Source organism: Salmo trutta, chromosome 19, assembly GCF_901001165.1.
Source record: "Salmo trutta chromosome 19, fSalTru1.1, whole genome shotgun sequence".
Taxonomy (NCBI): domain Eukaryota; kingdom Metazoa; phylum Chordata; class Actinopteri; order Salmoniformes; family Salmonidae; genus Salmo; species Salmo trutta.
In genome coordinates, this window is record NC_042975.1 from 4,852,374 (window position 1) to 4,866,700 (window position 14,327).

The window sequence follows — 14,327 nt, forward strand, 5'->3', positions numbered from 1 at the left end:
CAAATTGTTTAAAATCTCTATAGATTACTTTTAGCTAAAATTAAATCCACTAGTAGTAGCTAGCTAAGGTTAACAGGCTAGGTTAGGCTACTGCCTTAATCGCTAATTGTCTTCGTCACTCACAAAATACAAAACAATGCAATTTAATTGGCAGATTCCTTTTTATTATTATTGTTTCACAATTGGATAATCCCACATAAAACACACACATCAACATAGCTACCAAGGACAGTGGGACTGCACTTCGGGAGAAGCGGGTGAGGGCGGGAACTGCAGCAACGCTATGAGCTGGTGGCTGGGGTGCCGCTGGCGGTGTAGTAGCCGATCAGGGCAGCAGCCAATTGTCAAAATGCCACCCCAAAATCAAGTGCCGCTTAATCTTGGCTAATGGGAGGGCCGGCCCTGCACCTCTGACATTGCCTAAACAAAACCAATGATTTGCTATGCAGTTCTGATTTAATCTAGATCTAAATTAGGGCCTAATTTTTGTTCAATTACTTTGAGGTGGACAAATTAACATAAGGCTTTACACAAGACTAAGAGTTTTATTTACAAATCCAATTAACCCCACATCTCAGTTGGATCTTCCCAGCAAACGCAAATATTCCTACAATATCGGGAAGCTTAATGTTCAAATGGAGACCCAATTTTGTTTCCAGATAATGTTAGCAGGACAACATCCCTGACTTATGTTGGAACCTCCTGCGGTCTATCCTTTTTATCCTTCATGACTTTTCGCTCATTTGGGAGTAAATCTTCTCCTTTTGCAATCTTCTCCAGAATCTCAGACTCTTCCTTCATTTTCTTCAACCCAACGATCCGATCCTCGAAGCCTGGCTTGCGTTCGTCCTCCTCTGTGCGAATGAGTATGTCAATGTACTCCACAGTGGAGAGAGCGCTTGGTTTCAGGGCAACATCATTAAGTCTCTTGAGACAGTCAGAAGACTGCGTGATCAAATTCATCAGCGCGTCCTGGATCATGCGAAACTCATCCTCAAGCTTATCCAGCATCTCCTTGGTTTCCATAGACTTGCCCCACGCCTTCATGAAGTTGTCCTTCAGTTCTTGAATAGTCTTTTTCTCAGTCTTTGTTTCATAGGTCAACAAGACTTGTTCCCTGTCGTGGTCATTGGAAGAGCATTTTTCTGGACATATGGTGCAGTTGCCATCATCATCCATCACGGCACAACTGTTGATGTCATCCTCATTTGGGAGGAAGCAGCAGGTGTGACATGTAAAATTGCAAATCTTGCAGTTTGTCGCAAAGTCCTGGGCTAATTTGCTTCTCTTCACCTGCAGCACATTTACCTCAGTCTCAAAATTTTTGTTCTGTTTCATGTTCTCGTCCTCGTTTTCCAGACACTGTTTGAAGCTTTTGATCTCACTTAGCTTTGACAGACCTGCTGTGATCTGAGGGGTCAGGCATGTCATGGTCTTCTCCAGAAGCTCACGTTCTTCCAGAACTTTCTTTGTCAGGGTCAGATCTTTACTCTCAATGCTTTCCAGTGCTTGGAAAAATTTCTTCATCTCCTTGAAAGTTGACTTCCATTGCTCTGGACACTGGGCCTTATGATCATCATCAGTATCATCCTCTTCAGAGCTGCTCTCCGTCTCCTTTGAGAACAGAAATGAACTGTTGAATTTGAAATGGGTTGGTAGCCCCTTCTTGTCTTTCTTACAGGGCAGATTTGCAGCTTTGATGGCCTCTAGCACCGGAATGTGCTTCCCATCAACAAATGTCACAAGCATCAGGATGTTTTCAGCAACATCCTTTCCAAAGATGGACAGGATGGAATCAAAGATGTATCTCTGGGAAGTACTGAGACGAACAAGTGTTGCCTGCAATACAAAGCAGACTGCATCAATTTGATTAATCCCTAAAGGGTTAAACAAGAAATCCTTCACTTTTTGGGTGAGCAATTTATCTTGAGCCATTCCTCTGGTGTCTCCAAACCCTGGTGTGTCAATGATGGTCAGCGAATAAGGAATCTGAAAGCCTGGCTGGTTGTAGAGCTCGTATGATGTCACAACCACAGTCTGGCTCTCAGCCTGTGACCTATTGGTCACCTCATGGATGAGCTTAAAGCGGTAACATTCCTCCCACTTTACCCCGAGGATGTAGTTTATCATGGCATTGACCAGAGTTGTTTTTCCTGAACCTGTGGCCCCCAGAAGCAATATCACCTTGTTATTTCGTTGCTCAACTTTCCTCCCAAATCTGTACTGGTCAAAACTGTCATTTCCACCCAACTTCTGTTCCAGATTCAGCCAGTGGATTGATGGGTTGCCCTTTTCCACCTTCTGGGATTTTTTGAGGAATTCCTCACTTTTTGCTGCTGTTGATTTCCTCGTCTTCGGTTGGGGATCAGAGACCCTAAGGGTAGTCAGCACAGTCTCAGGACTGGGTAGACTATTCCCTGCTTTGCCACAGTTAGCAGAGACTCTGATGCTGTATGCAGTGTCAGCCTTTAGTCCATCCAGTGCACTCTCTCTAGTGCTGGTTTTGATGGCGTGCCACATCTGATTGTTTATAGCATTTACACTCTTTCTGTATTCAACCACATAACCAATGAGTTCAACATCATCTCCCACCATGGTAGGAATGTCCCAGTTCACTCTGATACTTCCCGAATCTATCCTCTTCTCTGTGGGTGGTCCAGGGGGGCTACATGGGAGGGTCCTGAAGTATTCTGTCCAGTCACTGGAGAGGCTCACACCAGGTCTACACACCGCCTTGCAGCTAAAGCGATACTTTTTGTAAGGGTCCAAAGGACTGATGGAGACCTGGTTAGTTGTAGCATCCGATTTGACCTCTGTCCATTCAGAGTCAGCCTGCTCAGCCTGGTACAAAACCTGGTACAACTCCACAGAGGTAACACCAAGGTTGGGAGGGTTGACTTGCAAGTGGACACAGTCATGCTCCAGACTCTTGATGGTGGGAACACCTGGCTTTGATGGCAGCTCAAACTGTTGACTCAAAACTGTCCCTCTTTCATAGACATGGATGGAGGACGCAGTGAGGACTTTGTTTGGAATTGATGCAATGCAGAATGCAAGATTTTCTCTGCCTTTGTTAGACTCTTTGAAGTCTAGGAACAGATTTATGGTTTGCCTAGTTAGGATGGTTACCTCCCCCGAGCGAAACCACTTTTCTGCTGTAGTCTTCCCGGCTGCGTTGGGATTGTAAGGTGTCATTGAAAAATCTCTTTTTGATTCTTCCAGCAAGTAGTTCTCCAAGACTACCTCATAGTCTTCTTTCTCCTTCAAATAGGAAAATGCAAAACACACTACATAATCATTAGCTTTATCAAGCACTATTCCATCCAATTCACTGCTTGAGTACACAACTTGTACCTCTTTCATTATGTCAAGGTAAGAGCTGACAACGTTCATCTCTCTCTCTCTGTCGTCCAGGTACGTGATCATGAGGTCATTCTGGAATGGAGAACGTTCTTTGCTGTTGAGAATTTTTATCAGCTCTCCCTCCTCCATTCTTCCTCCTCTTATGTTGGGAAGAACCTTGCAGAGACCTTTCTGGAACACCAGCTTGTACTCTGAGCACAAGTCCCTGAAAGTGTTGAGCTTGGCTTTGATTTCAGGGAACTTGATAGCCATGTCTTCCTTCAGCATGTCCTGGCATTGTACATCAGTATTGTCCAGTCCGTCCAAGAGTCGCTGTGTGCGACGCACCAGGCTAACACTGATCTGCCTGACTAGCTGGGCAGCTGCAGAGTCCAGGTTCTTGAGAGGATAGAGCCAGACGGTCATGGGCACAGCATGTTCTCCGTTCTCCCCTAGTCGACTTGGCAGGCCAGCATACACCTTGATGGCATCTTCAAATGTGACAGTGTTGTTGTCTAGTGCAAAATCACCATGGAAAGTGCAGTTGAATTTATTGGCCTTTTTCTTCTCTTCCTCACTCATCTTCAAATTTCCCTGCCCTTCTATTGATGTGAGAGGGATCTTTTTTATTGTGGCCTGCAGGGTTCCCTGGATGTCCTGGTGGTTTTCTCCTGAGGAAACCTCTTGGTCAAAAACGAAGAAGGCCTGTGCTCCGTAGAGCAGGGCAGTCACCACATGGGTTGCAGAGCCCTCTTGTAAGACATTAGAGTGTTTCACATTTCCTGCCCCCAGGTGGTCCATGGTCAACTGCTCGAAGCGAGTGGTGGTACGGTACTGCAAAGAAACCCTAGACTGACGCTTTGAGGTCTTTTTGTCATGTAGGAATTCAGCAGAACCCTTCACACTGACTAAGCCACAAAGAAAACTGGCCTCAAGAGATGCAGACACATTCAAAGCTTCTGACTTGTCTTCACTTGAGTCTGAAATAATGATTTTGAAGTCAGTGATCGGTTGTGGACGGACATTGATGTGTTTCTGCAGCATCTCAGAATCCCAGAGAGTGATACCTGCAGTTTAAAGAGAATGACCAAAGAACGTTATTGTGAAAATAATACTCCAACATGTACATGTAAAATTATTTCTATATGTAAACATGGTTTCATTCAAATAACTAATTAAAGGTAAATATTTAACTCAAAAGTAAATATTCTAGGTGTCAACCCATAGTTAGAAAACCTACACCTCCTATCCACTCAGAAGTAAAGAATGCTCTGTAGCACCATTTGAACCAGTCTGGAAATGGGTTCTATCTGGAGCTTCTTTCAGGTCAAATAGAACCTTTGTTCCAAATAAAAGGTGCTATTTGCAATCAGAAAGAGTTCTAGCTAGAACATTTTTTCAGATGGTTCCCTACAGGGACAAATGGTGCCACATTACACTCTCAGAAGGAAAAAAAAAAGTGCCATCTTTGCCATTGACAGCATTACTACTATATGAACACTTCAAAAACAACATGCCATCACTCTTTTGTCCCAAGTGCGTCCTCTAGCTTTTCTTACTCTGTGGTAACCATAGAGATGCACCAGAAAGCTAATCTCTCTCTGCAATGGCCGATTCTGTGACAGCATCACAGAGGACTTAAGTGCCCAAAAGCCTGTTTTAGCATGGGCAGCGCCATTCAGGACTTTCTCCATTTTGAAGTAGTCAACTGGGAGATACTTCCTTTGGGTTAAGGAAGGATTACATAATTCAATCTGGGTCCTCAGGAGGGATCAGACAGAATATAATCGCTGCCAACTGGTGAGGTTAGCATAGGGCTAACGTATGCCATGTTATCTGATGGAACCAGCTACAATTTAGCGTTCTGTCACATGCAAGTAAATCAACAATTTTAATTAGCTGAGACTCATTTTGAGCTGGAGAAACTGTTTAAATTTAAATGGTTGCTTATGTTCACAATTATGTCCCCAATGTCTTCAACTTCTATGAGTGTATTAGCAGTTTGTAAATAAACTGAAAAGGTGTATACCACCACCTACTGTGTGAAGTGTGTACAGTCTGAACTGGTATAAAGCCAAGGTTGGTGATTTACTGACATCTGCAGTTATGGAATGTTTGCTCGGGAGTGCAGTTCATTGGCTGACCCCTCCTGCTGATTATTGCTTAATCCATAGAAACTACTTTGGAACGGTGAAAGCCCTCAATGGTGTTCTCTGTGCTAGAACAGTGTGCCCTCTATCCAACTCAGCGGTGGAAACACTGTCAATAAATTTAAGATGATGCACACTGATTACCTCCAAACCAAAGAGGAATAGTTTCCTGTACCTGGAATGAGGACATCTCTACGACAGTCATACAGCATCCCCAGCTGGAAGGGTCGGCCCAGAGCAGCTAGCTCGATGGTCTCCAAGTCAGACATGACTCAGTGTTCTGAAAACATATCAGAACTGGGGTTACTTCAGCAGCCACAGTTATTAGAACATTTCAACAGATAATTTGGCTGTTAACATAAATACTTGTTGTTTTTTTTGCTCATTGCCCAGGCAATGCAGCGTGTGTAAAATATCACTGACACAGTATGTAATGCAAACATTTGAGTCACTCACATTTTTGGCCCCCAGTCTTCCATTGGATTGTTTATTTTAATGACGGTAAAAAATTATAATAATACTGCATAGCGCAAGTGATGTGGTTAATGTGAGAAAGAAAGAAAGAGAAAGACGGACGGACAGGAAAGATGGGAAGGAAAGAAAGATGGTTAGAAATAATAAAAGAAAGACAGAATGACAGCACACCACCTGGCAACATGTTAAAGGCAGTGAGGCAGGTGAAGTTGCAGAACAAATCAATCAGGAGTACAGCGAAGGATTTTTGACATAAATTACCATACTCTGACTCGGTATTGTCAAAAGGTTACCAGAGAAGAAGTTGAAAGTCAGACAGCCACGCCAACAACAGTGGTTGGCTAAAGCCACAGGAGGTTTCTTCCACCTGATTTGGAGATGCAGCTTGTTCTGTATATTACTAGGCCAGCTGACATTTATTTAGGTCTGTCGCCAAGTGAGGTCAGAAGACTTGCCTACCAGTTTGCTGTGGTACACCAGCTGAAGTTCGAGCCAATGTGGGCAGAAAAAAAGGCCAGCTCGGAGTGGTTTACAGGCTTCTTAAAGCGGCACCCAACGCTGTCACTGAGAAAGCCAGAGGCAACTAGCCTTGCCAGGGCAAGTAGTTTCAACAGAGAAAATGTTAATCCTTTCTTCGACAATGTAGCAGAAGTGCTACAGAGATATCAATTTGGAGCAGGAGACATATGGAATGTTGATGAACCTGAGAACCGTCGTCACACTGGCCCCAGCACCATCAGCCCTGCCAGGCCCCAGAACCAACCTGCCAGGCCCCAGAACCATTTCAGCCCTGCCAGGTCCCAGAACCAACCTGCCAGGCCCCAGAACCAACCTGCCAGGCCCCAGCACCATTTCAGCCCTGCCAGGTCCCAGAACCAACCTGCCAGGCCCCATCACCATTTCAGCCCTGCCAGGCCCCAGAACCAACCTGCCAGGCCCCAGCATCATGTCAGCCCTGCCAGGCCCCAGAACCAACCTGCCAGGCCCCAGCATCATGTCAGCCCTGCCAGGCCCCAGAACCAACCTTTCAGACCCCAGCACCAGTGAAGCAGGCACTAGAAATGGAAAAGAATAAGGCACAATCTAGCAAAAGGCTGTTTCCGAAGAAAAGGAAGCAAGGTGGGGGGAGTCACAATCTGGATCTGCAAAGAACAAGAAGGCAGCTAAAAAAAGAAAAATTGTAGAAGTGTCATCATCAGATGAAGAGGAGTGATTCTGCTTCGTCTGTGTGGAGCCAATTTCAAACAACCTTCCAAAGGAGACTTGGGTGAAGTGTGTGAGATGCAACAAATGGGCCCATGATACTTGCACCTCAGGCCAGGCAATTTGTGTGTGCCAGAACTGTGACTCTGAAGATGAGTCTGATTAGTCAGATACAGATGTGAGTCATATAGGCTGTTAGAAAACAGTGCATGAGTGTGTTTAAACACCACGTCTGTTTTGTTAAGACTTTAAACATTTAAGCAAGTTATCTGCAGCATTACATTCCATTCCAACAAATACCATGGATCTATGTGCACGCCAGAGAACGTTCGATTTCAAAGGTCGTAGTAAAGTGGTCGTGCCACTTAATTAATGTGTGCTCTGCCAGCATTATTGTTTTGATTGAAAGGCATGATTTGCCAGATTCTCTAGGCATGATTGTTTTTAATTGAGTTATTTAATGAAGTTGAATTTGGTTTTGAATTTGAAATTAAAATCAATATTCACAATTAATTTGTTGTGTTTTTATTTGTTGATAATCCAATGTGACAATTTACCCGCTGATGGGGGCAAATTGTCACAAGTGCACACTCTATTTAAAGGTTTACAACTCCGTACTGAAATAAGATATGAAGATGTAATTAATACAAAATATGTGCCCAAGACTTCCGTCTTTACTTTGTTATGACATTTATACAATTGTGATGTATTGTGCCCAGTAAATGTTTGACAGCGTGAAAAGTGTGACAACATACAGTGAGGGAAAAAGGTATTTGATCCCCTGCTGATTTTGTACGTTTGCCCACTTACAAAGAAATGATCAGTCTATAATTTTAATGGTAGGTTTATTTGAACAGTGAGAGACAGAATAACAACAAAAAATCCAGAAAAACGCATGTCAAAAATGTTATAAATTGATTTGCATTTTAATGAGGGAAATAAGTATTTGACCCCCTCTCAATCAGAAAGATTTCTGGCTCCCAGGTGTCTTTTATACAGGTAATGAGCTGAGATTAGGAGCACACTCTTAAAGGGAGTGCTCCTAATCTCAGCTTGTTACCTGTATAAAAGACACCTGTCTACAGAAGCAATGAATCAGATTCCAAACTCTCCACCATGGCCAAGACCAAAGAGCTCTCCAAGGATGTCAGGGACAAGATTGTAGACCTACAGAAGGCTGGAATGGGCTACAAGACCATCGCCAAGCAGCTTGGTGAGAAGGTGACAACAGTTGGAGCGATTATTCGCAAATGGAAGAAACACAAAAGAACTGTCAATCTCCCTCGGCCTGGGGCTCCATGCAAGATCTCACCTCGTGGAGTTGCAATGATCATGAGAACGGTGAGGAATCAGCCCAGAACTACACTGGAGGATCTTGTCAATGATCTCAAGGCAGCTGGGATCATAGTCACCAAGAAAACAATTGGTAACACACTACGCCGTGAAGGACTGAAATCATGCAGCGCCCGCAAGGTCCCCCTGCTCAAGAAAGCACATATACATGCCCGTCTGACGTTTGCCAATGAACATCTAAATGATTCAGAGGACAACTGGGTGAAAGTGTTGTGGTCAACTCGCCGTGTTTAGAGGAGGAGGAATGCTGCCTATGACCCCAAGAACACCATCCCACCGTCAAACATGGAGGTGGAAACATTATGCTTTGGGGTGTTTTTCTGCTAAGGGGACAGGACAACTTCACCACATCAAAGGGACGATGGACGGGGCCATGTACCGTCAAATCTTGGGTGAGAACCTCCTTCCCTCAGCCAAGGCATTGAAAATGGGTCGTGGATGGGTATACCAGCATGACAATGACCCAAAACACACGGCCAAGGCAACAAAGGAGTGGCTCAAGAAGAAGCACATTAAGGTCCTGGAGTGGCCTAGCCAGTCTCCAGACCTTAATCCCATAGAAAATCTGTGGAGGGAGCTGAAGGTTCGAGTTGCCAAACGTCAGCCTCGAAACCTTAATGACTTGGAGAAGATCTGCAAAGAGGAGTGGGACAAAATCCCTCCTGAGATGTGTGCAAACCTGGTGGCCAACTACAAGAAACGTCTGACCTCTGTGATTGCCAACAAGGGTTTTGCCACCAAGTACTAAGTCATGTTTTGCAGAGGGGTCAAATACTTATTTTCGTCATTAAAATGCAAATCAATTTATAACATTTTTGACATGCATTTTTCTGGATTTTTTTGCTGTTATTCTGTCTCTCACTGTTCAAATAAACCTACCATTAAAATTATAGACTGATTATTTCTTTGTCAGTGGGCAAACATACAAAATCAGCAGGAGATCAAATACTTTTTTCCCCTCACTGTACCTGCTCTCCCCTACAACGTTTGAACGTTTCCTTATGGCGCTACAAGATCTACAGGGGAATCATCCTTTTATGAATGTCTATTTTCTCTCTCTGACCACATCTGATTGAACCAATATGTTTGATAGATTTATTGATCGTTTATAGGTGAATAAAGGTGGATTCTGGAAGGCAGAATTTAAAGAGGAGTCTGATAATACTATGTGCCAATGTTGATTAACAACAGGCTTGATGCCATTATGGCTATCACTGAACGTGAGTATATAGTTTACAGAAAACAGTTTCATATGTTCTTGTTGGATTTATTAAGTAACTGGCTTCTGTTCAAGCTTTTAACTTGTTTATGAGCTTTATCAAGCCAGGTATCGGGGTATCCTCTCAAGTGGAAACGTTCTAGGAGAGAATTTGATTGTCCATCATATTCTTCCTCTGTGTGACAAATCTTTCTGTCCAAAAACCTACAGTTTCGATCCGTTATGGTCTAAGGTTCACAAATGAACCACAGACCCTCCATAAAGACTTATCGTTTAGGTATTTGGCTCCGTAACAGAAAGTCTCGTTACGTGGACTTTGACGTTTATCTATTAGTCAAACAGTTGCCATCTTATTTAAAAGACACCACTGATTTTCTAATGAAACTACAAAGTATACCAGTTATTAGTGAAGGATATTGGCTCGTCACTCTTGTTGTCTCATGTCTATATACCAGTATTCCGAATGATGGCGGTATGGTGGCTCTCAAATTCTTCCTCTCAAACCGCTTAAGCGGCGTGTCTAAAAATGATATTATTGAGCTTGCACAACTATTGCGCTAAAATATTTTCTATTTGACAAACTGGAACAGCAACGGGAACTCCGTTTGGTCCCAACTATGCACATCTCTTCATGGGGAAATTCTAATTGTATTTTTATTTATGAAAATAATCTTTACAAAGATCATGTGAAAGATTGGACCCGCTAAATAAATGATTGCTTTATGATCTGGACGGGTTCCCGAAATTAAATTAATTTCTTAATAACTCTAGAGTACAATCGATTTCCTTAAACTATGGAAAATAACATTAACTCTATACATTTCTTAGATGTACTTGCTACAAAGAAGGGACTATCAAGTACTACAGTTTACAGGAAACCTACAGATAGCTATCAGCTGCCAATATGGTATTTTTTATCACCCTCTTCCCCTAAGAGGTTTACCAGTAAGCCAACTTAATAGACTGTATCGCATCTGTGACACAGAGGAAGAATATGATGGACAATCAAATTCTCTCCTAGAACGTTTCCACTTGAGAGGATACCCCGATACATGGCTTGATAAAGCTCATAAACAAGTTAAAAGCTTGAACAGAAGCCAGTTACTTAATAAATCCAACAAGAACATATGAAACTGTTTTCTGTAAACTATATACTCACGTTCAGTGATAGCCATAATGGCATCAAGCCTGTTGTTAATCAACATTGGCACATAGTATTATCAGACTCCTCTTTAAATTCTGCCTTCCAGAATCCACCTTTATTCACCTATAAACGATCAATAAATCTATCAAACATATTGGTTCAATCAGATGTGGTCAGAGAGAGAAAAGAGATTCCCCAGTAGATCTTGTACCTCTTGTAGCACCATAAGGAAATGTTCTAACGTTGTATGCCCTCAGACTTCTAGGACCTATGAGATAAAGTCATGTATAACTTTCACTACTAAAGGATTTATTTATATGTTAGTGTTCTTGTAATGAGAAATATTTTGGCAAAACATGTCGCGCCTTGAAAGTACGTCTTGGAGAACATAAATCCACGATTAAACGTCAAGACATCGCCTCGACATGAAAGATACTTTACAGAACACAATCATTCTATTAATGAATTGCGTTGCGTTGGGATCAACAACGTTCATCCACCAAGTAGAGGTGACTGACAACAAATTACTACAAAGAGAAGCCACGCGGATATATAAATTACATTCTGTATCTCCACACGGTTTAAACGAATAATTAGATTATCTCCTTCCTATAAACCACATTTGAACTGTTATACAGGAACACTGTCCATATCAGATTTCGCATATCGTTTATGAGTTGGCGCCACATATTTATTATAAACAGGTACAGGAGAAATGCCTCACCTCTGATTGGCAGATGAGCGCCAACCCTGATTACAAGCACCTGTTGCTCATCTGTTCTTTACAAATGTTGTTTTGAATTCAAATAAAATTGTACATAAACACGAAAGAAGACTGTAAAGCCGAAACGTATGTCTACGCTATCCCTGATGCAGTGAAAATAACTAAAAACATCGAATAATGAAGTCAGCTTTATGCACAACTTTGAGTGCAAACCCACAAGACCATTTGTTTGTCTGAACTCGGTGGATTTATGCACCAGCCAAGCATCAGGGAGAGCGCGATGGTTCACTTTCGTTCAGTAAATTATCCACATTATTAAAGCTACAGTCTGGGATTGGTTTTTGGGAAATTTACATTTATGACACAGTATAACCATCAATTTTTGAAGAATACAATTTATAAATACGCCATGAGCTTATTACCATTGTCTTACCCCCATTAGAACCCGAAATAAACGCTTATTTGTTTGTAAATGTAAAAAAGCAATGTATAGATTCAAAACATGGTTAAAACTATAATGCAGATGTCATGGACTGTCAGTCCTGGATTACCCTAGCCCCATCCCTCAATTGTAGACCACAATAAGTGGAAGGACGGACAATGTTATTTCTCAAAGATCAATTAAAGTTAGAATCTACATTTGGTGAAACAGCGCCTTTGATATTGTTTCAGTGATGAAACGGAGGAGAGGAGCGTCCAGCAGTGGGATTTTCTTTGCAATGATGTCCGATGGAAAGAAAAAGGTGTTATTTGTTTGAAGTAACTTCTTCGTTGTTGTAATATCACAATCAGACGTGCCAGTTTCACCAAATACAGATTATAGCTTTAATGATTGGACAGTACAGGTTTTGCTAAGCAACCATTTAGGTCTACCGTTGAAATAAGGGTTAGTAGCCTACCTTAAATCAACGAAGTTAGCCAATGAATGTTCATCAGAAGAAAAAAAAAAAAGGTAAAAAGTAGATGTTTAAAATAAGTATAATGTGTGTCTCTGCCAAGATGTAGACCGGGGTGTTACACCCTGTTTTATAGACCAAATCACAGAGTTTCTAAACCCAGAGGCGCAACATCGCGAGACTTCCAGGAACGCTTGTGAAACAGACTGAACAGAACAGGCCGGGATTTGGTGCTTGAGAAGTCAATGAGAGAAGTGAAAACATCTTCCTTAGTTGGTCATTTTCTCGAAATCAAAAGGCAAAACCTAGATTCGAGTCAATTTCTTAAGTAGCTGAACATGTTATTACGCCAACCTCGTGAAAGTGATGAACTGAGACGTTTTCATTTTCGTCTAAAACAAGTTTATATCGAAGGACTGCCTTTGAGTTGACGGCGTGCACATGCGCAGTTCGGCGTGAGACGACCATTAGACCCGATGACTTGTTTCTCTCTACGCCTGAGCTTTACTAGCCAACAAGTGTTACCCGGGATTTCTATTGAAGAAGCAGTTTTACCCTATCTTCATACTGTCTTTGACAAAATCTCTATTCCTTGTAAAACAACCCCTACACTCAACTTGTAATTTACATGACTACAAGTCAGTCTCTGTGGCTGTTAAACTGTAACATTGGAGACAGAGCTCATCCTAGTGGATACAGACTGCTACAGTAACCTACTGGTGGTCATGGAGTTGATCTGATCTGTATGCTACTTTACAATGTCCATTCACTGGTGGGTAAAGGTGAATATAAACTTTATTACATTGTCCTTACCTCATAGTAAGTTTTGATTGACATTCATGTTGCTACAGAATAAGAATGTTGTTTTATTAAACGTTTCACCTGCAACTGCTTCTCGACTCACAGCGTCATCGTTACAGCATCACTCGCAGGAATCAGCTAATTTGTCTGTGGTATTGAGTTGTTACGCAGAGAGTGAATGGAAGAGAGTGAGGTTAGGTGACGACAACAAAGATGACAATAACAAGTAGTAATTCAAACACAAACTGTATAGCGCCAGGCAGTATGAATTCGCTCCAACAACAATTCCTCGGTAAGCTAACGTCGGCCGACCCAAGGACCCACAACTTTTGAAGAAATGGTTCCATGTCCCGAAGAGGAGCTACTGTTACCTAACGTGCATCACACTGTTCCGTACAGGAAGGACGTGGCAGCTCGAGCTACTGTTACCTAACGTACATCACACTGTTCCGTACAGGAAGGACGTGGCAGCTCGAGCTACTGTTACCTAACGTACATCACACTGTTCCGTACAGGAAGGACGTGGCAGCTCGAGCTACTGTTACCTAACCTACATCACACTGTTCCGTACACTTGACCTTAGCCGCACATTTTTTTATACTACAAAGTCAACTGTAATGGTAATACCATTGTAAAGTGCAATTTCTCCACTTTCCAGCAAAATCAATGACGAGACCTCCCCGCTGCCCTTCTCTGCATGATTGAAACAGGTAATAGAGTTTCGCTAAAAATGGTGGCTGGGGAATTGAAGGTTACTGAGCGATAGTGAAAGGGGGAAGATATGTTGTGTCGGGATAACTGCTGTTTTCACCCGATTTGTCCAACTTATCGCCTCTAAAATGTCAATAAACCACTCTAAAGAGGATAAATATAATGTCTCATTACACACGGTGCATTCAGAAAGTATTCAGACCCCTTGACTTTTTTCACATTTTGTTACGTTACAGCCTTATTCTAAAATGGATGAAATAAAATACAAATCCTCATCAATTTAAACACAATAACCCCATACTGACAAAAC

At 42.3% G+C, this 14,327-nt stretch overlaps 1 protein-coding gene across 2 annotated transcripts; it reads right to left on the bottom strand.

The window, feature by feature from the left end:
* Positions 1–483: 483 nt before the first annotated feature.
* On the bottom strand, positions 484–12,643 carry LOC115153863 (uncharacterized). 2 transcript variants are annotated; one of them, XM_029699484.1, is made up of 3 exons: positions 12,509–12,643; positions 5,668–5,772; positions 484–4,409 (listed from the first exon to the last, which is right to left on the bottom strand). In XM_029699484.1, exons 2-3 carry the CDS (start codon positions 5,759–5,761, stop codon positions 688–690), a joined length of 3,816 nt encoding a protein of 1,271 aa, XP_029555344.1. In that variant the 5' UTR covers positions 5,762–5,772; positions 12,509–12,643; the 3' UTR covers positions 484–687. The 2 variants fall into 2 exon arrangements, with proteins under 2 accessions (XP_029555344.1, XP_029555345.1); XM_029699485.1 differs by lacking the exon at positions 12,509–12,643 and having other exon boundaries at positions 5,668–6,015.
* Positions 12,644–14,327: the final 1,684 nt, after the last annotated feature.